Raw genomic sequence first — 22,300 nt, 5'->3', positions numbered from 1 at the left:
TTTACCCCACCTGCTGGCACAGTGTGGAAAGCTTGAACATGTATTCTATTAAATGTATATTCTATTATTTTGACTATAAAAAGCAGAATAAATCCATGTGCACTACACAGATTACGTACAATGGTCTAAATCTAAACTAGACCCATGTGACTAACAAAACTAATATTGTCATTTAAAATAGTAACTCTAAGCCAACATTAGCTCTAAGAAAGCATTATATATTTGCTATATTTGATATCAAACATAAGATCTGAGCTCCACCATTTATACATTCTAGTGGTGTATGTGATATGGAAAGTGGCTGAACTGATCTTCTCTATTTTAGAATAGCCCTGCCAAGATACTGGCAAAACACCAAATGGAGATATTTGCACAACCAAGGTCAAACGTTTGATAATTTAATATCTTGTTTGTTCTTTTCAAGCTCACATTTCATACCATGGGAAAGCAGGTGTCATAGTATCTAAACAGTCAGAAAAATAATTTGACCAACATAAGGAATTTTGATAACAGGAAACAATAAAATTATCAAAAATATAATATCATTACAGCTAATACAGTGCCACTATACAGCCACAAAATAATATAATTAAAATCTAAAAACCTTGTTTTAATGATTAAATGACCTGTGAAGAGCTGCCATTCTGCTTTCAAGGGTGCAGAAAGCCAATTTAGTGTTTATACTACAAATGCAATATGGAAAAATGCATCTCTGGCTACCACCGTATGTGGTTTATGTGATCAGATCACAGAATGTTATGTTATGAATGTTATGAATGACATACAATTGTATTAGCACTGAGTGCTTGTGAGTTCCTTTAAGGGATAGTTCACCCAAAAGGGAAAATGATGGATCTTGGAATGACACGAAGATGAGTAAATGATGACAGAATTTCCACTTAATCCTTAATCCAATTAAGACCAGTGCTGGGAAGGCTACTTTGGAAATGTAATAGGTTACAGATTTAGGATTATAATAAGTTTATTATATTTATCACACAGTTGCTTGCCACAAAAGTAAATAATTTGACACGAAACACTGATCTGAGTTGAAATATTTGAATGCAAAGCTTCCATGAAGAAATCAGTAGCTAGCAAGCAGCAAGTTCAAATTAGACGGACATTTAAGGGATACAGTGCAGTCATACCACTTTTATTACACAACATTTCACAACATAAATAATTAAGCACTAGTACTTACAGTAGTAGTTTGTTAGTTATCTTATAATTCATTACAGTGTACAAAAGAAAATGGCAGCAGCTGCATTTGTATGAAACAATAGAGCGTGTCCATGATACCAGGATGACAGAATTAAGAAACTGAACACATAATATTGAATAGGGGTTTAATATTTTGTTAGCTAACTAAACGCAAAGCTTTCACCCAGTATTCTACCGAACGTATTCTGTTATCGGGGAATAACATACTTTGGAATTTCATGACTGACTAATCAGAATCAAGCATTCCACAAAGCCATATAATAATTTAATTTAAAGCACAGTAATCACAAATTCAGACTTAACACCTCTTATTTACTTTGAGATCATTCTGAGGTTAAATACAGATTTAAAATCATAACAAGAAATAGCTATGATACTGGTTTTGAAATTAAAAGTGCAACTGGCATCTAACAATGCTATAGAAAAAACAATTAATCTTAAAAAATAAAGTATATACATAAACCCAAATAGGAAATAAAACAGTTATCGAATAAGCATGTGTCCCATTCTGTGTCCTAAACTCCTGAAACTTTGGTGTCTCATTTTAGAGCAGTTAATGCAATTTATGAAAGAATTAATTATGTATGTGGGTGTGTGTGAAAAAAATCATGTAACCCCCTTTGTAATCATTAACATTTTCAAAAGTAACTGTAATTTAACTACACATTTTTTTCTCAGTAACTTTAACTAATTACACTTACTTTTATTTTGTAATTAAATTACATAATTCTGTTATATGTAACTAGTTATTCACCAACACTGTTTAAGACCAGGTATAAACAGAGTCATAGGATGTTTTCCCACTTATTTGAGTTCAAGGGTCACCTTTGACGTATAAGGCAAAATGCAATAACAAGACATCCACATAACAAAAATCATGGGCTTCTGTATTTAAGATAGGTTAAACACTTCAAGCAGGCTGGACTAATAAAAGCACGATTGCCTTTTGTGTAAATCTACTTTCTGACCAAAAATCCATTTTAAAAATCATTCTGTTAACCTGTGTCAGTTCCCTTCAAGGACAAGGCAGCAGGCGGAAGAAACCATCTCGAAGGACTGTAATCTCAAAAGCTGTTTTGTTTTGTCCTATCCACACTGTGATAGCATGAACCCAAACAATGGTTGCCTTTTGCTGGAGTGTAACAAAAAAACAGTCACAGACTTTTTCTACCAGACAGATCTGCAAGAGAGAAGACACATAAGCTGGGTTTGATTCCAGCTCTCTCATGAAATATTGAATCAAAAAGTGTTTATAGATTTCTTTGAGAACTTATTGTAATATATCTTTGAAAACATTCTCTACCATTTTTTTCTCTCTCACTTTTTGTTTTTGAGCTTGTAATTTTCATTGTCTGATTTTAACCTCTGTTGAGTTTTGAGGATGATTACCTCGACCAGCTTTTTGTCTTCATTTGCTTGCCTGATGCTGTGGGCTTTGTTGTCACCTCCGCTGGTCCAGGCCTGTCAAGGAGATGAATTACCGCGTGACATGGTGCTTGGCTGGCTGAAAAGACGGATCCTTGAAGGTTTGGGAATGGACGAGCCTCCTCTGCCAGTGCTGCAGCTGCCAGCATGGCAAGCGGTGAACAAAGTTGTGCATCATGTAGCTTCACGAATGACTAGGGAGACAAGAGTGGAAAGAAGACACCATCAGGAGTCCTCGCAGGTCATTCTGTTCCCAAGCTCAGGTGAGGTTATTTCATTTCCAGTAGCTATATGAAAAACAGTGGTGTCTAACATAATGATATTTGACAAGATTCTCTGCGCCTTGTGGTGTGGGTCAATGATGTGATGATTATGTATTTATTTATTCATTATTTATTTTATTTTATTTTATTTTATTATTATTTTTAATTGTGGAATTCATACATACAATGGGTCTCATTCATGAAAGCGTAAATATATGAGTAAATTCTAAGTTGCGCGTAAAACAGACCTTCCTGAAAACTGCATGTCCTCCGGATTCACAAACGCTTCGTAAACGTCTGATTTGATAGTTATACATGCGTATGTTAATGAATTCAAATAATTCGTAAATAGGGTGCTCGTGAGTTGTGCACACTCCATCATAATCCCAACCTATGAATTAGCTACGCAAATTGCGTGTCCAGGAACGCAGTGGAATATTCTGGTGTGCTTTCTCAGGTTTGGCTCCAGTATAGTGCATAAATAATAGGCCATAATAGGCCATATGCCTAACAATAAATAGTCAATAACGTGTATCCACCAAAGAGTTTTTAGCCAACAACAACAAAAAAAGTCAGGCGCTCTTCTTAAAAAGACCAGCTGGTGGTGCTTGAAAACGCTTTGGCACAGCATTTTTCCAGCTGAGGCGCTTTGGTTGCTATGATTTGGAATATCCACGGTGGCAAAGTATTAATAGTATCTAATTTTTAAGAATTTTACTTAATATAAAAAAAAGCAGTAACCAATAATATTGACTTCTCCATTGTTGTAGGTAGTCGTTGTACAAGTAGGATGGTTGGTCGGTTTTTGGTCAATAGTGTCACTGACGAGCGCTGCGATTTACAGTTATCATCTTAACTAAAAAGAAAAAAAAAGTAGTTTGGCATAATTATTAATAATTACCACTCCCGCGATAGTTGATTGACACAACCGTCTTACCTTAGACCTGCCCTGACTGAGCTGTGAACAGTCCTATTCCGACTGCCACTGTGTCTATTCCAGTGCAGGGGAAGACAAGAATGTGTCCGACTGAGGACACTCCTGACATCTGAGCCACTGAAGACGCAGAGGATTAATGTTACTTTTATTTAGAAGAAAGTGTTTTTTTACATTACCACTGGGAAATTTTAACCAAAGTGTGTTATAGACTTCTCATTAAGACCCTAAAGAGTCATATCAGCTTGTGAAAAATGGGCGTCCAATGACCCTTTTGATATATTGGATAATTTCACATTTTTCACTTTTTTTTTTTTTAATTTGACGAGGCAAGATTAGATTGTAAAATATCCTGTAGTGTGACTTTCCATAAACCTAATGATATTTAAGAATTAACTTTTTTTTTTTTTTTTCAAAAATAATTGTCAAGAAGTGTATACTTGCATGTTTTAAATATGGCAGAAAAATATGTTATTACTTTTTATTTTATATTTTTATTTGACTTTTAGAGTCATTATTGTTGCAACTTTTATTAAAGTTTTTCAAAACCATGTGACATCAGATTGAAAAAGTACTTAAAGGGGTCATCGGATGCCTATTTTCCACAAGCTGATATGATTCTTTAGGGTCTTAATGAAAAGTCTCTAATATACTTTGATTAAAAATTCTCAATGGTTTTGTAAAACAACACCCTTTTTACCTTGTCAAAAGGAGCTCAGCAAAAATCATCTCATTCTAAGGGGTTGTTCCTTTAAATGCAAATGAGCTCTGCTTACCCCGCCCCTCTCTTCTTTCTGTGGAATGACCAGCTTGTTTGCTTTAGAAACAAGGCATTGAAACAAGGAAAGTTACTGGACTGTGACAGCTGGTCTGAGGTAAAATGCTCATTTTCGTGAATCAATTATCAATCAATTATCGTGGGAGCGGCCTCTGTCGGTGTGACGGCACACCAACAGGCATCTGAGAATGGCTCGATTTGAAAAAGGGGATATTATTTTTACAGATTACTTAAAAACCACTGCATGGATTTTTATCATTGTAGGGCAAATTTGTACATACACTGCCAACACAAATTAATGTTCAAACAACATGAAAAAGTTAAGTTTGCATCCGATGACCCCTTTAAACTATGTTTTAAAAGATTTTATTCATTGATTGTAGCTATGTATGTATGTGTTTTTTTTTGTTGTTTTTGTTTTTTTTTTAAATCATGGACACTTAAGGCTGAAATCAATAAATATATATATTTTTAAACAAAGAGGCTATTTTGACACATCAACAGCTGCTGCACATTCTGACCTTTCTTGTTAACTTTCAGAGTCTACATGCAAGGACATGCCTGATAACGCCTCTGAGGCTGTATCCAGTCACTTTACTTACTACTTTCAGCCCTCTCTGGACAGCCAGGACTCCATCATCACTTCTGCTCACTTCTGGTTCTATGCTGGAGAGGCCGTTGCTTTTAGCAACATTTCAGCGCCCATTTTCATCCTCACCGCTTACCAGAAGCTGCTCCAAGCAGCTGCAAGTCCAGTCAAACACAGCACTGATGGCTGGACCACCTATAAGTTAGATCTCCATCTCCATGCTGTCATGGCTGTTGGCCCTTTCATGCTTCAGGTCCGTTGCCCATCCTGCAGTTGCTATGATTCAGAAGATAAAACACCCTTTCTGCACCTCCACACCCGTTCAAGTAGTCCCGACCGCTTACGCAGGGCACCTAAAATCCCTTGGTCACCAGCTGCTATTGAAAAGCTCAGAAGACCTTCTTCTGATGACACAGACTGCAAAAGAGAACAGATAGAAATCTCCTTCGAGGACCTTGGCTGGGACAACTGGATTGTTCATCCCAAAGCCTTCACTTTCTACTACTGCCATGGCAACTGCTCCAGCGCTGAGCGCACTACTACCCTACTTGGGATCAACCAATGCTGCGCTCCTGTCCCAGAGAGCATGAAGTCACTCCGTTTCACCACCACATCAGACGGGGGGTACTCATTCAAGTATGAAACCCTGCCTAACATCATACCAGAAGAGTGCAACTGCATCTAACACTCTGCTGTGGCTTAGCTTTAGGAGCATCTGCAGCGAATATGTTCTTTTCAAACACAAACCAGCTACTTTAAATGAATGATTAAAGCAAAAAAAGCATGCATTAAATAGTGTGATAGATCACTTCTGTACTTGTAACTTTAATTTTAGCAAAGTCTAACCTTCATTAACATTACAATTTTTTTGAAACGTTGGTTTTCCTAAGACCTTGCTCAGTAATGTTTATCAAACATATATAGAATCAAATGAGAACAGTTTTGCAGTTTATTTCTTTATGCAAATAAAACAGTGTGTACTAAATTAAACAGACATTCACAGAGAAAAGCATCTTAATCTTGTACACTAAACCCTTCAAAAAATAATTTTAAAATACCTAAATTGCACATTACCCAGATATCTATGACAATAAAGAATAAATGTCCGAAAAGGAGATGTGTCATTATTATAGCCTTTTATCCACTTTTACCCCTAAGTGAGATACTGTAAAATTTAAAATAATTAAATACAAATAATAATTTCTCTTGCCTACTTTGAAACAATATATAAACACTACACATTCTTGTTTTTAATCTAGGTCATTATTCAAATGTGTTAATTAATAAAGAATATCAAAATTATGTTAAGAGAAATACATTTGAGGTCAAAAGTTTACATACACCTTGCAGAATCTGCAAATAAAAGGGGATCATACAAAATTAATGTTATTTTTATTACAGCCCCTGGCAATTTACATTCGAAATAATCCAAAAATCTAGAGTTTTAGTATTGTTAACAGACAAAAAATGATACTGCTTTATGCAGATGATATTTTGCTAACTATAACAACCCGCAAATATCATTACCTGAATTAACTGACTTGATCAAGCAATTTGAAGTTATTTCCAGATATAAAGTTAATTTTCACAAGTCAGAGATAATGTCGTTAGGATCACTAAACGTGTCAGAGCCTAATTTCATGAAACCATTCAAATGGTCCCCTAGTGCTTTCACGTATTTATATATCTGTATGACACCCAAACTTTCACATCCTTATGACGCCAATATTAAAACATCAATATCTCATATCAAGGAAGACTTCACAAGATGGTCAAAACTTCCAGTCTCTTTCTCAGGAAGAATAAACCTTATAAATATGATAATATTCCCAAAAATTCTATACCCACTATCCATGACTTTTTTAAACCTGACAAATGCTGATATAAAAGATCAAGAGTTTTGTAACCCAGTGTCTTTAATCAACTTACTAGACCAGAAAACACAAATTCCTGACAAGGTAAAAGAAAACCCACTCATTATTAGAGTTGTCAAAACCTGGTCACAAATCAGAAGGTCTCTCAAGTAAAGTCAGAGCCTGCCTATCCTATCTACACTGACTAGTAATACAAATTTTTACCATGCAGTGGTTTTTAATTAATCCGTAAAAATAATATCCCCCTTTTTTATATTGAGCCATTCTCAGATGCCTGTCGGTGTCAGGCCACTCCCATGATAGTTGATTGACATGAGTATCTCACCTCAGACCCGCCCTGAATCAGCTGTAACAGTCCAACCTCGATTGTTTTGATGCCGGAGCAGGGATGTAAGTTAGACAAGAATATCTCCGATTGAGGTGTTGTGTTGCTGTATGTAATAATGAACATAATGGTCGTCATTTACTCCCGACATCTGAGCCACTGAAGATGCAGTGGATTACGTTTTTTTTTAATAAATCTTTGCGATCGTCTTTTCTAAAAACATGCTTGTTAGCAAGTTAAATGCGGCTAAAGTAAACAGGCTCGTCACTCCACAAAGAGAAGAGAGGGGTGGGGCGAGCAGAGCTCATTAACATTTAAAGCAACCTCGACCAGAAGAGGATGATTTTTTGCAGAGCTGATTTTGGCAAGGTAAAAAAAAAGTGTTATTTACACCACCATCGAGAAATTTTAACCAAAATTTTTGACGAATATGTCTGGGAAGATATTAGACTACGCTTGAATATCTCAGTCTGCAATAGATTTAAAGAAATGCAATTTAATACTGTACATAGAGCTTATATATCTCCAAATAAATATAGTAAAATAAATAATACTTTATCACCCCAATGTCCCAAATGCAGTATCAGCACATTCCTCTTTTTTGGAATACTCAGATGTCTTTAAACATTTGCTGATGTTGGGGAGAAAATTAATTATGTATAAATGGGCTGGGACAGAATGCCCTCTTATCAAGGACTGGATAATCCTGATTAAAGAAACCATACTGATGGAAAAGATTGGACATATATTAAAAGGTAAATCTAACTAATTTCAGAAGCTGTGGGAAATTTCTACTGTCAAAACTGTCTTTGGATTGATTTCAAGTCTACTAGTATCCTTAACTGTCTACATGATGGTACTGTAATATTGTTTTGGATTAGACCACACTGCTCTAGTGTTTATGCTTTACCCATTACTGTGTATGCAGATTATTCTAAAAAACTCAATAAAAAAGGACCCCGTTCAAAAGTTTACATATGCTTGATTCTTAATACTGTGTTGTTACCTGAATGTGTTGCGTGTGTTTTTTTTTTTTTTTAGTTGTTCATGAGTCCCTTGTTTGTTCTGAACAGTTAAACTGCCTGCTGTTCTTCAGAAAAATCCTTCAGGTTGCACCAATTCTTTGGTTTTTCAGAATTTTTATGTATTTGAACCCTTTCCAGCAATGACTGTATAACTTTGAGATCCATCTTTTCACACTGAGGGACTGCAGCTTCTGAAGCGCAGTTCTAAATGAAAAAAAAAAGATATTTAGGCAAAATAAGAAAAATGTACACATCTTCATCTAACTCAGGTCGATAATAAACAAAAAATAACATGCATTTTGTATGATCCTTCTTATTTTGGTAAAATAATTAAACTTGTATGCAAACTTTTGACCTCAACTGTACATTAAAGCATAATGTGTTAAATGCTGTTGATTATTTAGCAGATACTTTAAACCAAGCGAAAAAATAAATGAATAGTCTAACAAAGTATTTTGGGTGTGTTCAGGGGCACAGTGAAGAAGAATATCTGTCATGTGATTTAAACACAGGACCTTTGGCTTTACAGGCCAGATTTTTAGCTGCTGTATTATCACACCCTTAGAAGACTGTAACATTCTGATTACAATAAAAAAAGTCAAACACTGAAGGTAAGAATCAAAGGACACCTTTATTCTTAAAGGCTGTATGCAAAGTGACTTACAAATGAGGGAAAACAATCATTCATCTAAAACTAATAATGAGTCTTTAACTAATGAGTCTACATTTCAAACATACTTGCCAAAGTACCACTGATTTCCTAAGATGTAAAACAACAGATATAACAGCATGTTGAATAGATTTTTTTTTTTAACTTTGTACTTTTAACAATAATACAGAGCATGAAACCATTCAATAATCACTTCAAGCATTTTCCAGGTTCTTTATATATATATTTTTTTATATCCGGTCAGATGCACATGTATTGCAATCATTTTATTCAAAAGTTCTAAATACAAAATCCTCAAAATGCATATCAACAAGACAAACAGACAACATTTATTGTGCCCTTGCTACTGTTGAAAAAAGGTCTTCTCTCAACTTATGACATTTACATACAGGACAATGTTACAAAAATATTAGACCACACAGGCAGACTGTGCTCCAATCAAAAAAACAACAAAACATAAAACCCAAACACTTTTTCAGATGGGGACACATAGATCTTTCATTTCATTGTAATTACCTGAACAGGATGATCTGTGAATTCAGCTAAATTAATACTGGTTTGCTAAAATTGATAATAATGAACACTATATATAAAATAAAAAGGGACTGTGTCTTTGTTCTCATGCTGCTGTTATAAACAACACTATGAACAAATATAATTGCTTGGGAAGTACAGTAGTGTGGATTTTAAGAGCTGGTGTTTCTCTAGTTTTTAACTATAGCAGCTACTGTATGGCCTTAATACTGTAAGTAATACTTTTTCTGATATGCATTTAGAGGAGCACACAAAATCTCATCAATAACTGCTCTCCATTATTTGTATCTCAGCCTTGAGTTGATCTATTCAGCGCCAGGTGAACAGGAAAAATACACCAAATCTTGTCATCAACTGCCCACCAAAATTTGCATTTCGGCCTGGAGTTGGATTGTTCGATGGAAAGCCATTAGTCTCTTCAAGCATGACCCTCTTTAAAAACAGAAAAGGAAAACATATATTATTTAATATTCAGCAAATACCAACAACAACAACAACAACAACAACAACAACAAAACCCAAAAAGTGCACAAAAGAGTGCACAACACAATCACATTAAAACAAGGCAATTTATGATGAGATGCACTGCACTGACTGGAATTAATTATGTATATCTTACGAAGTAAGAGTTTGAATTACAATAAATAAAAATAAATAAATAAAAAAAAATACAACAAAATAATTTAATTATTTTATTCACCAGGCAATTCGGCTACCATCAGAAATAAACCTGATTATCAAAGCAAAGATTTAAACATTTATTATAGAATTATAAATGTTATTAAAAATACTAAAAAATTACTATAAATTAAGTATTAATTTAATGACCGCCAAATGTAGATACCATAAAAATGAAGGAGTGCCACAAATTGAATCCTACCAGCCTTCAAGGTTTCTGTAACTTCTCTTATAAAACAAAATTTATTTAGCTGTAAACTCTAAATATAGCTCACTTTAAAGTGAGTCTTTAATGGCAAACATGATGAAAATTAACAGAGAGGGTGTCAATTTATTAGGTTATCAGCCATTTCCTCACAGAAGTCAGCATAATGAACTCGTTCTCACTCCCAAGGCCATAATGAAGAAATCATGCCCCTATATGTCATGTATGCCAGCATATGATTTCATAATGATGAAATTCTCATGAACTTTGCATCAGTATATTTACAGCAAATGTTTGTCATTGAAAGCTATGAATTTGACATCAGTGCCGTGATAGAGATGCCAGAGTGTGCTATTGGTTTCTGTATAATGACACACAAAAGTCTTGAATATACAGCATTTTTGGATGCCTAGTGAGTAAGAACATGCTAAAAAAGTGGTCACTGGTCTCTTCGCCAATGTACCGGAGTGTTATGGCTTATTTTTTGCCTTGATGTGAAAAATCCCAAATGCCTGGGTTAATTTAAATGACTGGATTTCGCACACAAAATATCTCAGAAATGGTTCACATTTACTGTTTTAACAGAAACAGTAAATGTGACCACACCTTACATTAATGAGTTTACAGCATTACCCGGCATAGTTGATTTTCACTCGCATTTGGTGGGTTGGCAGGTGTTAATTTCAAATCATACATATGCAAATGTAATGAGAAGGAAGTGCAGCCCAAAACAAACCTTTTCCCTCAGTGCCAACATAGCCCTCCTGAGCTAGGTTTAGTCGGTTTTGCTCAACGGCAATGCTGTTCGAATCTGGACCGCTGCTATGCGAAGCCGCTACATCCTCAGAGTGGTAAGCCTGGTCCAGATGACGCTGTGCCATTTTCAGGTGTCTCCGTAGACGCTCTAGATCACGGCCAGCATCATCACCCAGTGACTCCCTTCCCGAGTCTCCCATGAACTCTGTCTTAAGCTTGCCAGTAGAGTCCTTTTTCAGGACAGCCTGATAACCCGGAGGTGGACTGGTCAGGCGGTGACAAATAGTGGATGTGGACGGCCTATGTATGGGGAGTCTCCGAGCCGATCGACTACGGAGAGTGTCCCTCACACCTCCAATTCCCAGATGAAGGATTTCCAGCACAGTCAGCGCCAGGCAGAGAATACTGACAACATACATGATGACCAGGAAGATGGTCTTTTCAGTAGGACGTGAGACAAAGCAGTCCACGGTGTGTGGGCATGGGCTTCTGGTGCAAATGTAGGATGGCATCACTTCAAAACCGTACAGAACATACTGACCAAAAAGGAAGGCGATCTCAAAGGCAACACGAGAGAGCAACTGTAGCACATACACCTTCATAAGACCATCTCTCTTGATGCGACGACGGCCGTCATGCTTCGCAGACTTAGCATCAGATGCAGGAGCAGACTTGGATGCAGCTACAGCTTTACCATCCTTTTCAGAGGGCTCAATCTCCTCCAAGATCATGGGAACTTCATCATCCATTTCGTCAACCTCGTCATAGTCACGACTCGCTCCGCGATGAACCATAGACAGCAGTTTGCGCTTACGTGGTCGGTATTCGTCATCGGCCATTCGAGCGATTTTGTGCATGGCAAAGCCGAGGTACATAATGGATGGCGTGGTGATCATAATGATTTGAAAAACCCAGAATCGGACGTGTGATAGAGGGGCAAATGCATCATAGCATACGTTTTCACAACCAGGTTGTGCAGTATTGCATACAAATTTGCTCTGTTCATCATGATAGATGGTTTCACCGCCCACCACTGTCAGAACAATTCGGAAGATAATGAGGAGTGTGAGCCAGATCTTTCCCACAAAAGTGGAATGGTTGGAGATCTCGTCGAGCAAACGTGTCAAGAAGCTCCAACTCATGTTGCCACCAACACAAGAGACAGGATCTGCAGAAGAAAAGAAATAGGTAGTACGATCAGAGGCATTGCATATGTGACACACAACTTTACAACTAAAAGGGTTATTCACCCTTTTGAGAATAACGTAGCAACTGACGCATGTGATCAATTTTATTTGTTTAACACTGTAACAACTCCGATTATTATTTGACATTGCATGCACTTATTTCTGTTCTGTGAAGTCAGAGCACCAGCAGGTGTCAGTGTTCAATACATATGTGTACACACAGACACGCAGACACACACACACACACACACACACACACACACACGTCTGGTTTATTATCTTTGTGGGGACTCTCCATAGGCGCAATGGTTTGTATACTGTCCACACTGTATTTTCTATCCCCTTACTCTAACCCTACCTCTAAACCTAACCCTTACAGAAAACTTTCTGAATTTTTACTTTCTCAAAAAATCTCATTCTGTATGATTTATAAGCTTTTGTACCCATGGGGACTTCAAGCCAGTCCCCACAATGTCAAAAATTTCAGTTTTTACTATCCTTGTGGGGACATTTGGTCCCCACAATGTAGCAAAAACAAGTACACACACACAGACACACACACAATCATCCTTTACAGAGCTATAGCTTCTATTTATCAGTATACAATGCTTGAACCTCCAATGGAAATCATGTTCAGCCTAAGGGTTAATGACAAATAAGTGCCCAACAAGATGAAAAAGGAAAAACAACTATTACAAATCTACTCCTTGATTAATAATAATAATAATAATAATAAAACAAAAAAAGGAAAAATAAATAAATGTATAAATAAATACAAACCTCTAGTTTAAAACATTTCAAGTTCTTTGAAAGCATTTGTATTCATAAAAACATCTGTATCATTTTCAAGAAAAAAACAACAACAACAACAACAACAAAAAAAAACAATTAAAATGTTATGAAAACGTCATTTTACACCCTAAACTACTTTGCCTTTTTAAATTATCTGATGCTTTATAAGACCCCATTATTACAGGGTCCCATTCATTTTACTTTTTAGCTTTTCCATGAATTAGCGTTATAGATAAAGATATAAATTCCTATTAATGAAGATTTTGTGCAAGTGAGAGAATTTTTTGTAAAAATCTACAGGGTAGTGAACTTATTTTATGGGCCAACAGAGGAATAGACCCAATGACTTAAGAGCGTTTCAACTTCAGAACCTTTCAACTGTCTCAAAAGATTTTAATAATACATATATATATATATATATATATATATATAATTGAATATTAAATATTTAAGTACATTACATATTTCATATTCACATAAACATGAGAAAACTACGTTCATGTTTGTTACGTCCTGTAATGGAAATGTACTGAGTAGCTGCAGGCCAACATCAGCAACCTCACCTGTGAGCTGAAGCTTCAAAGGTAAGGACAAGTCACAGCAGGTCACTACCTGACATGAACCAAGACTGAGGTTCTGTGGTCAAGAGAAAGCTAGAAGGTGGTGTAAACACTATTAAACACTATTAAACACCAGTTTAATAGTGTTTATCTCCACTATTAAAACTGGTAAAGTGTCGATAAAGTGTTGACTGTATAGTGATACAATCATAATACAATGATTTCAGTATTTTATTTAATATCAAATAACAGAGCTACGCTGACACGTTTTCTCTAGGCTTGTGGTACAGATAGGCCACAGAAGATAACTGTTTGCAGAAACACCACAGCACCTACATTGCTACAGTACTCTGTGAAATTGACTGTCCCTCATCATCCCACATAATAAATAAGACATGATACACGCTGGCAAATCTCAGAAAATATCGTTGTAACATTCCTAAAATTCAAGCTGAGTGAGATGACTGGTGTCTATTTAAAATTTAGGTAAAAGGTGAGTAATGTGTTTTTTAAGACCTTTAGGGTACTGACAGTACAAAACCTGAATTACTAAACCCACAAGGCAGGGTATTTAAAATAAATAAATAAATAAATAAATCCTAACTAATGAAAATAACCAATGAATGACTACAATAATATTTTTGTATAATAATAATAATAATAATAATAATAATAATAAAGCACTTTTTTCTCTGGCGTTTACCCAACTCTACATTATATGCTTTTAAATGATCTCGAAAGTTTTTTAGTTAAATTCCACAAACGATAAAATAAAGTTTATGTGGCATACAGAGTTAGATTAACTTTTTGTATACGCGACAACCTTGTATCAGTGACATTAAATCTGAATTCTCAAGTCACATAAATCCGGTAAATGCGCAGCACCATTACACTTTAAGCAAGGTAAGAAACAACAAAAACATTCACATACCTTCGTCTAACAGGTGATTAGTACTCCTGTGCTCAGCTGTGGGACAATACTTATATGTTTGACCAAAACTCCGGCACTAGCGTGTCATTTGTTTCTCAATTAACTTCCACCCCTTTTTTCACGTTAACCAACCCATACACTGTTTGGGAGCCACGCCACGTGAGCATCCATCAGCAGCGTTTTCACCTCCTCTACACCCACACGTAAGGCCTTTAAACGTGAAACCTGAGCTTATTCGTTTCCCGACAAAAATTCACTCAGTATCCAATGTAAATACTTATTACAAAATTTATACGAGTTTTCAGGAAAAATAAAAATGTAATATTTAGAAATGGATTGGTTTTCTTAATTCTTGAGGACCATGAAGATAAACGTTATTGGCCACGTCTCAAAGGAAGTCGAATTGGAATGACAGGAAGGGGAATTTATTAAATCGCTATTTTTTTAAAGCAGCATATCTGCAGATATACACTTTTACTTCTATTTCCTTCATTTAAAATTGTATTTATGTATCTTGGTTGCTACCTCAATTAAAATTAAATTAAAATTCAGGAACTGAATTGGAATTTAACAGGCATTCTGTAGGGCACAGAACGTTGTCATTAGCATCCAACTAAAGCAATCACCAAAATAACAATAACAATGCAAAGCTGTAACTTATATAGGCTGTAATGTTCAAGATTCTTTCGCTTTCATTGATGTCACTTAAATATTTCAAATGAGGCAGGTAGGACATTCTTTTTCCCTCACAAACACAAAATATTGCTTAACATGTCTATGCAAGGTTTATGTGATGTTGCAACAGATGTCCAGTGTGTGTGTGTGTACAGCTCATAATAATGTTGAAATAAATACAGTAAATGAATATATAAAATAAGGATTACTAATTTGATTGTATTCAATATAACTAAAGTTAATAACGTGGGGATTTCTAATAAGTCTTTTTTGTCATTAAACTTGCCAACACACTGGGTGAAGTGATTACACACTTCACAGTCAGCAAGCATAGGAAAGGATCACAAGACTAATTGCTGCAACACTGCTAGAACAAAAAGAAAAACAGGAAAAAAAAAAAAGAAAAAAAAAATCTTAGATCCAGGTATACAAATCAACAACAGCAGTATTGGAACAGTAGTGCAAAAATAATAAATAAAATAAAATAAAATATGATAGAAAGAGAGAAAGAAAGAAAGAGTTTCATCATAACAGACTGAAAACAGGTAATGAAAGGTGTGGAAAGATTACTTTTTTAACATACGTAAAAATTAATTTAAAGTATTACTAATATACGTGTCATAGCATAAACTGTGTAATACTAGACACAAGTCTAGAAATTTTAATACATCACCTTAGAAAATGTGAGCTCATACTGAAGTAACATTTGGAGAACAGAAAAGAAGAGAACAGAAATGCAGCAGAAAATGACTGGCTTGCTTTCACAGTGGAATAATTTGAAACTTAAAAAAAAATGATTACAAACTCACTTATGTGCAACAACCATTCTCAGATCTATCTCTCCCTCTGCCATCTGTTGGACATAGTACAAAGCTTTGTAATATTTAAAGACTTTATTGTGTTTACAAAAATAAAAGTTATTATGATTCCCTACTGGAGACCAGTACAAAGATGAATAAATACACATTAAATACATTTTACATTAAATGACAACATGTTTTCAACTTTGTTAACAGTGTGTACTTATAAAACAAAGCCATTTCACTACTTTTTCAAGCAATTATAGAGAAATAAAAGTGCAGAACATGTAAATGACACAAATGACTTGGCAAGTTGTACTCAATTTTTTCTTCACAGCTATTTGAAGTTTCTTTTGCCTGTGGCCATTACATTTTTACACTCTCTATACAAGTGCTGCAATAGAATATTGAGGAAAAAACAACAGTAGTTACACTTTACATTTATGAGCTAGATTTATAAACCAAAAACACACAAAACACTTCAAATCGAAGTTCCTCATGGAAAATCGTGTACCTACACAGTTCATAAATATCTTCAACAAAGTTTCAAAGAGTGAGATGGTATTTTAGTTCAGTAACGTATCTTAACAACTAACATCGCATTAACACCACCAACACTCAAGTAAACCTGTTATTCTCCAGTGACCTGCATAACCCAATTATGAACCTTTCTGAGACCACATTGAAAGGCTTTTTACCCTGAGATACAAATAAACCTTCATTTTCACATTCATACCATCCACAGAAACCAATTTACAAATAAACTGTTTGTGCATGCATAGTTATGTATAAGAAGTGTTGGTTGGTGACAAAGACAAAAAAGGCACTCTGCACAGCTTTGTTACTGCACAATTTCTATATAGAGGAGACATTAACAAAATCAAGAGAAGGTTATAATAAGATTCTGGGTCTTATATGGAGACAAAATCAGTCCACATTTACACTAAGACAGTAATACAGATTAAAAGCAGGCTGAGGAAGAATCCTTATGATGTAAGGTAGGTGCTTTTCTTTACCACTGTGGCTAGTGGTTACTGCTTGATAGTAGTCAGTTTGACCCCAAACATGGCTTCCCACTGATCTGTGATCCAGTTCACCAGGTCTTGTACCAGCTCTTCATCTTCAGCATGTAAAGACCATGTCTTTTCTTTCTTAGCCATCTGTCAAAAACAAACAGCATTTATTCTATCCATATAGTAGCCATCTTGTTTTTTTTTTCTATGGTTTAGGTGGGAACATGAGAAGATTTACCCACACACCTCATCATAAAGTTTTAGGTCCACCTGGCATGGATCTGATGAGAACAGATGAATAGAACTAACACAACTGATTGGCTGAGTTTCCTGAACGGTCACCTTCCCACTGCTCATTTGGCCCTCAGGTTGGCTCTTGCTCCATTGGTGATCTTCATCAAGGAGAAAAAGCACTTCTTTGGTGGCTAGTACACTCACAGAGGCCAAAGAACCATCTAATAAAAAAAAGAAAGGAAGACCTTGTAAGAATTTCATCCCTGGTAGAAATGTTTTTTTTTTTTTTTTTTTTTTTTTTTTTTTTTTTTTTTGTAAAGCTAGTGTAAAACTGTTAACTTAAAAAGTAACTTACAGAGGAGTACAGTTTTGTTATTGCCAGTGTTGGGCATGTTACTTTAAAATAATAATAATTAGGTGTAGTTACTAGTTACTTCTCACAAACAGTAACTGAGTTACATCATTGTAAAAGTAACTAATTACCAGGGAAAGTAACTACTGTGTTACTTTAAAAAAAATGGTCAAATACTATATGTCAAATAACTGGGATGCCTATGGTCATCATAACAACAAAACAATGTGCTTTTGTAAAATACAGAAAATAAATGGTGCACTCGCTGCTGTCTCGGTCTCCATCACTTCTCTTCACAGGCACATAAATAAAACAACCTGAATCTCAGCGAATACCTGCCTCACAGACATGAAAAACATATGTACAGATCCTGAAACCAGGATCCTCTCGTCCCCCATTCTCCACCCCACCACACGCACCAGATGTAAACGGTTGGAAACCTCAAAAACATTTTGCAATTCTGAGTGTTACAAGAAAAGCACTGTGCAATTCTGAGTGTGCTACACACAGGTGAGCGGGCTGGACAAACCACCTGTAGAAACACACTCTCTTCTCTCTAAATCCACCAGACATTTCTCACAAGTTCTCCATGTTACAGGGAAAACATTGTGCAAATTTGATTGTGCTACACACAGGTGAGTGGGCAGCACAAATCACCTGTAGAAACACTCCTTTTTCTCTAAATGCACCAGACGCTTCCTCATAAACACGCCATGTTACAAGAACTTAATAAGGACTTAACAAATGTTTTACTTGTGAATGCACCACAAATCATATTGCACCATTCATTTCTTAACCTTAAATACCTCTTTTTTTTGCACAATATCATGCACAGTTATTACGCAAAGTACTTGTATAGTCTGTCTTAAGTTGTGTTGTAAGTATAGTTAACTATTTATAGTACATGTATAGTTGGATTACCATTTTTAGTAAGTTAGTTATGTATAGGTTTAAAAGATTTTACGTCTAATATGGTATGTTTATATTTACATTTATTTATGTAGCACCGCGGTCCTGCGAGACACGACATTTTGCTCCACTGTATGTCCACACATGTAGCGGAGTGACAATAAAGCTCGACTTGACTTGATTTGAGAAAGCTTGAAATGTCTACTTTTAAATTAAGTAATTCACATTGACAACAAATATTCTCTGATAAATTAATTTGTATAATACCAACGTGAGCTCCAGTTTTTCACATCTAAACTCATTAACTCTAATAAAAATCAAGTCCCACGTTTTTCAAATATTAAACATCCATATGAGGCGTGCAAACGCCCACTTCACCTGGATAAACAAACGTGAATATTCATCAAGTTTTATCTCGGCTACTTTTGTTCTTGGAAGACGACACACTAAGAGAGAGCCTTCTCTGATGAAAACCACTTCAGTGAGCTCAATTATAGTAAGGCTGCTTTTTATTGTCAGTAACGTAACGGCATTGTAAGGGGGGAGGGTTAATTTGATTACTCGTTACTGAAAAGTAATGCTGTTAGTAACGCCGTTATTTCCATTACTGGTTATTATGCCAGTTGAGCTTCGCCTTAGCTCAACAGGCGATGATATTATCAGAGCAAATATGAAAATTGAATTTAGATTTTATTTAGGCTTTTATTTACATATAAACATAGATCAACCCATAAACATAGGGCATATGAAATACAGTCTCAGCCTCAGACATCACAGACCATTGGCTGAACGTCTGATGCATATAGCACACAAAATTGAAAGCACTTCAGGAGTTTCAAAGTCATCATCCGATTAGTTGATTTTTACAGGATTTCCAGGAGACGTGTGTGTCGCTTTTTTACATATTCATCCTGGAAACAAAGATGCCATGATGCCAAACCCCCTCATTTAAAAGCCACTGTGTTTACAACTAAAACTTTTGCAGCACAGACTCTTTAAACACGTCCAAGAGTTTCACGCACTAGTCTGTTTTTTGTGGAGACATTTCCACGCCCCTAAATATGACGAGGCACAAAACGAAATGTGATTGGTTATTTTACCTGTCAGTCATATGGCCTCTTGGGCAGACCTTGGACATTAGGGCTACGATGATAAATCGATTTGTGGATTGATTCTGAGATCTTCCGAGTGCATCACAATTCTCTTTGGAATTGATTCTGAGCTTAGATTTTAACAGCAGATGGTGCTCTAATCTAGATTTTATCTACACACTCAATCGCTCACGAAGAAGAGTGCTGAAGAGCACTTTTGTGTTCGGCTGAGTTATGTAATTTCACCTTGGCTCAGAATAGTTTTATGACACGAGATTAATGTAAACACAGCCCACTGAGAACACCTTTCAACCTTTTCGAATTGTATGAATGATTATTTTAGGTTAAAGTGTGTGTAAGGATTTGGAAACAAGCAGAGCACGGCTGTTAAACTAAGCTCAGAATCGCTTTGACAAAAAAAAACAAAAAAAAACAAAACGAGATGTGTTCGGAAAACCTCAGAATCGATACTGAATCATTTCTTCATTCGCTATACAACGATTTATCATCCCAACCCTACTGGACAGCCTTCTTTTTTTCACAGATGCAAAGTAACCAAGCAAAGGCAAATGATGTAAAGTAATTGAACAAAATCTTGACGGCTCAAAATATAAATGATTATTATGATCTCACTGTCAGGCAATCCTCAAGAAACAGTAAGAAATCATTCTTTCATAAAAAATACAAACACATCAGATGCTTTTCACCAACAACAGTACAGGCACAAATGCTAGCACAGTTCAGTTCCCACCCACAGAGATAAAACAAGAACATCTTGCAGGAAAAGGAACAAAATGTCTGTTTGTGATATTAAATGTACTTTGTGTTTATTCATCAAAATCTTCTGTGTATGTTAGTGTTAATGAGCATTTTGGCAAGTGCGCACAACTGAAAACACAAACGACTATATGAAACAGTTTGTGTGTGGGAGAAAAGAGCATGAGTGATGTTCCAGGATGTTCCTGTTTTTTAAAATCATTGTAAGATTGGCTGGGTTTGGTCACACCAGCTGAATGCTTATCACACCACAGGTCTAGCCTGCTGTGAGCCCTTTCGAATGGGGGGGTGGGGGGATGTATCTGGGGCAGAGTCAAGCTTCCAGCAGGGTACTGGGACCCTTGAAAGCTGAACCAGCCGCTCACAGTTGGATCACTCTCTCAAGAAGCATCAGATAAATCTGTTTTCTGTGACTCTCCCTTTTTCCGTTAAGACCTCAAAGTTTGGTTCCAAGAATAACAGCAGGACCCTAACAAAAGCAAGCACTGATACATACACCTTTGTGTCCTGGTGTTAACCTGGGAAGCACTATTTCTCACAATGATCTGATGAAATAGTGTATGAATCATTTAAGAACTGTAATTGTCATGTGTTCGTGAGTCACATTAGAGCTTAAACTGAGGTGAATGGGACATAAACCAGACCATAAATCCCCTGGAGGTGAACATCACACCCATCTTAAGCTTTATTTAGTCTAATAATGTCTAATTCCGTACTCTGCTCTGTAGCTCTTTCACATCATGGGCAAGTCATCACATGCTGTAGTCACCATATAATTTCTTATCTCATTCCACTGTGCTGGTTGCTGGCTCATGCCACAGATGTATTTTGGGTAAAGAAGATTAAAGCTTGCACACCTTCATCTTGGAGAACAAAGACACTCACCTTGCTGAAGGAATGCTAATAGATACCGGAAAGGAGGATGGCCATCTTCTTCGTCACATGGCAAGGCGTCCTCACAGACTAGATGCCTATAGAACAGATATGGATTTAAAATCTTTACTTCCATCTCACACCTTTACGCATTTAATGCCAAATATTGGGTAGGACAGGCAGACAGAAAAATGATAAGCCTGAGGCAGAGATAAAGAGGCAAAGAGCTGGGGAGGAACAAAATGCCTGCCTGTTTGCACTGCGTACCAGAGATGGTGCTGTGGGTTGAGCCGGGTGGTGGAGATTCCCTTTAGCTTGCTTTCAGACTTAGGGGCCAATTCCCTTGCAATTTCTGCATGAAAGCATAGTGCTGTTGTGAGGAGGAAAATCTTCACAATGTCTTCACAAATTCTAAACTTAACAAAACAAAAGCCTTTTCACATCTTGTACACATAATTATGTTCACATAATTGCTTCATGCTTCAATTATTCATAGCATTGACTGTACCTTGAATTTAATTAAATAAATTACTATAATTAAACATTTAAACCTTTAAAACATTTAAAAGAAAAAGATTAAAAAGAAACCAAATAAGGGGTCAAATAAAGTTGTAAGCAGAAATTATAGGACGAAGTTAGACTGAAATCGTTTCCACATTAATTTACTGATTTAATGTGAAGATGCTTTTGATTGCAATTTTTAATATTAGGTGCGAATAATAACAAACTTTTATACAGTTTAGATTCTTATGTTAGGTCTTATGGCTTCTTATGTAGTCCCTATGTTATGTTTTTTCCTTTGACTGTCCATTTGTTTTTGCTTATAGTT

The 22,300-nt window shown here is 35.9% G+C and overlaps 3 protein-coding genes across 3 annotated transcripts in view; 1 reads left to right on the top strand and 2 right to left on the bottom strand.

Annotated features, from left to right (window-relative positions):
* The first annotated feature begins 2,413 nt into the window (after positions 1-2,413).
* inha (inhibin subunit alpha) lies at positions 2,414-8,361 on the top strand. Its single transcript, XM_051112858.1, has 2 exons — positions 2,414-2,909; positions 5,162-8,361. Exons 1-2 carry the CDS (start codon positions 2,603-2,605, stop codon positions 5,893-5,895), a joined length of 1,041 nt encoding a protein of 346 aa, XP_050968815.1. The 5' UTR covers positions 2,414-2,602; the 3' UTR covers positions 5,896-8,361.
* Positions 8,362-9,046: 685 nt separating this feature from the next.
* Positions 9,047-15,119, bottom strand: LOC127167046 (gap junction gamma-1 protein). The gene is made up of 3 exons (XM_051112856.1): positions 14,748-15,119; positions 11,258-12,445; positions 9,047-10,070 (listed from the first exon to the last, which is right to left on the bottom strand). The coding sequence occupies exons 2-3, from the start codon at positions 12,417-12,419 to the stop codon at positions 10,057-10,059; spliced, it is 1,176 nt and encodes a 391-aa protein (XP_050968813.1). The 5' UTR covers positions 12,420-12,445; positions 14,748-15,119; the 3' UTR covers positions 9,047-10,056.
* A 2,108-nt stretch (positions 15,120-17,227) lies between these two features.
* stk11ip (serine/threonine kinase 11 interacting protein) overlaps positions 17,228-22,300 on the bottom strand; it is a 39,332-nt gene continuing 34,259 nt past the window's right edge. The window contains exons 23-26 of the mRNA XM_051112862.1: positions 21,739-21,823; positions 21,484-21,569; positions 17,482-17,690; positions 17,228-17,382 (exon numbers count right to left, since the gene is read on the bottom strand). Coding sequence (XP_050968819.1) covers positions 17,254-17,382; positions 17,482-17,690; positions 21,484-21,569; positions 21,739-21,823 — 509 coding nt within the window. The 3' untranslated portion in view covers positions 17,228-17,253. The remainder of the gene's footprint in view (positions 17,383-17,481; positions 17,691-21,483; positions 21,570-21,738; positions 21,824-22,300) is intronic.

This window comes from Labeo rohita, chromosome 6, assembly GCF_022985175.1.
Source record: "Labeo rohita strain BAU-BD-2019 chromosome 6, IGBB_LRoh.1.0, whole genome shotgun sequence".
NCBI classification, from domain to species: domain Eukaryota; kingdom Metazoa; phylum Chordata; class Actinopteri; order Cypriniformes; family Cyprinidae; genus Labeo; species Labeo rohita.
Note: the sequence above shows the minus strand (reverse complement) of the source record. Positions and strands in the feature narration are given on the sequence as shown.

Coding starts and splice junctions, on each gene's coding strand:
- inha (XM_051112858.1), top strand. CDS start 2,603: ATGATTACCTCGACCAGCTTTTTGTCTTCATTTGCTTGCCTGATGCTG. Junction 2,910..5,161: donor CATTCTGTTCCCAAGCTCAG/GTGAGGTTATTT, acceptor GTTAACTTTCAG/AGTCTACATGCAAGGACATG.
- LOC127167046 (XM_051112856.1), bottom strand. CDS start 12,419: ATGAGTTGGAGCTTCTTGACACGTTTGCTCGACGAGATCTCCAACCAT.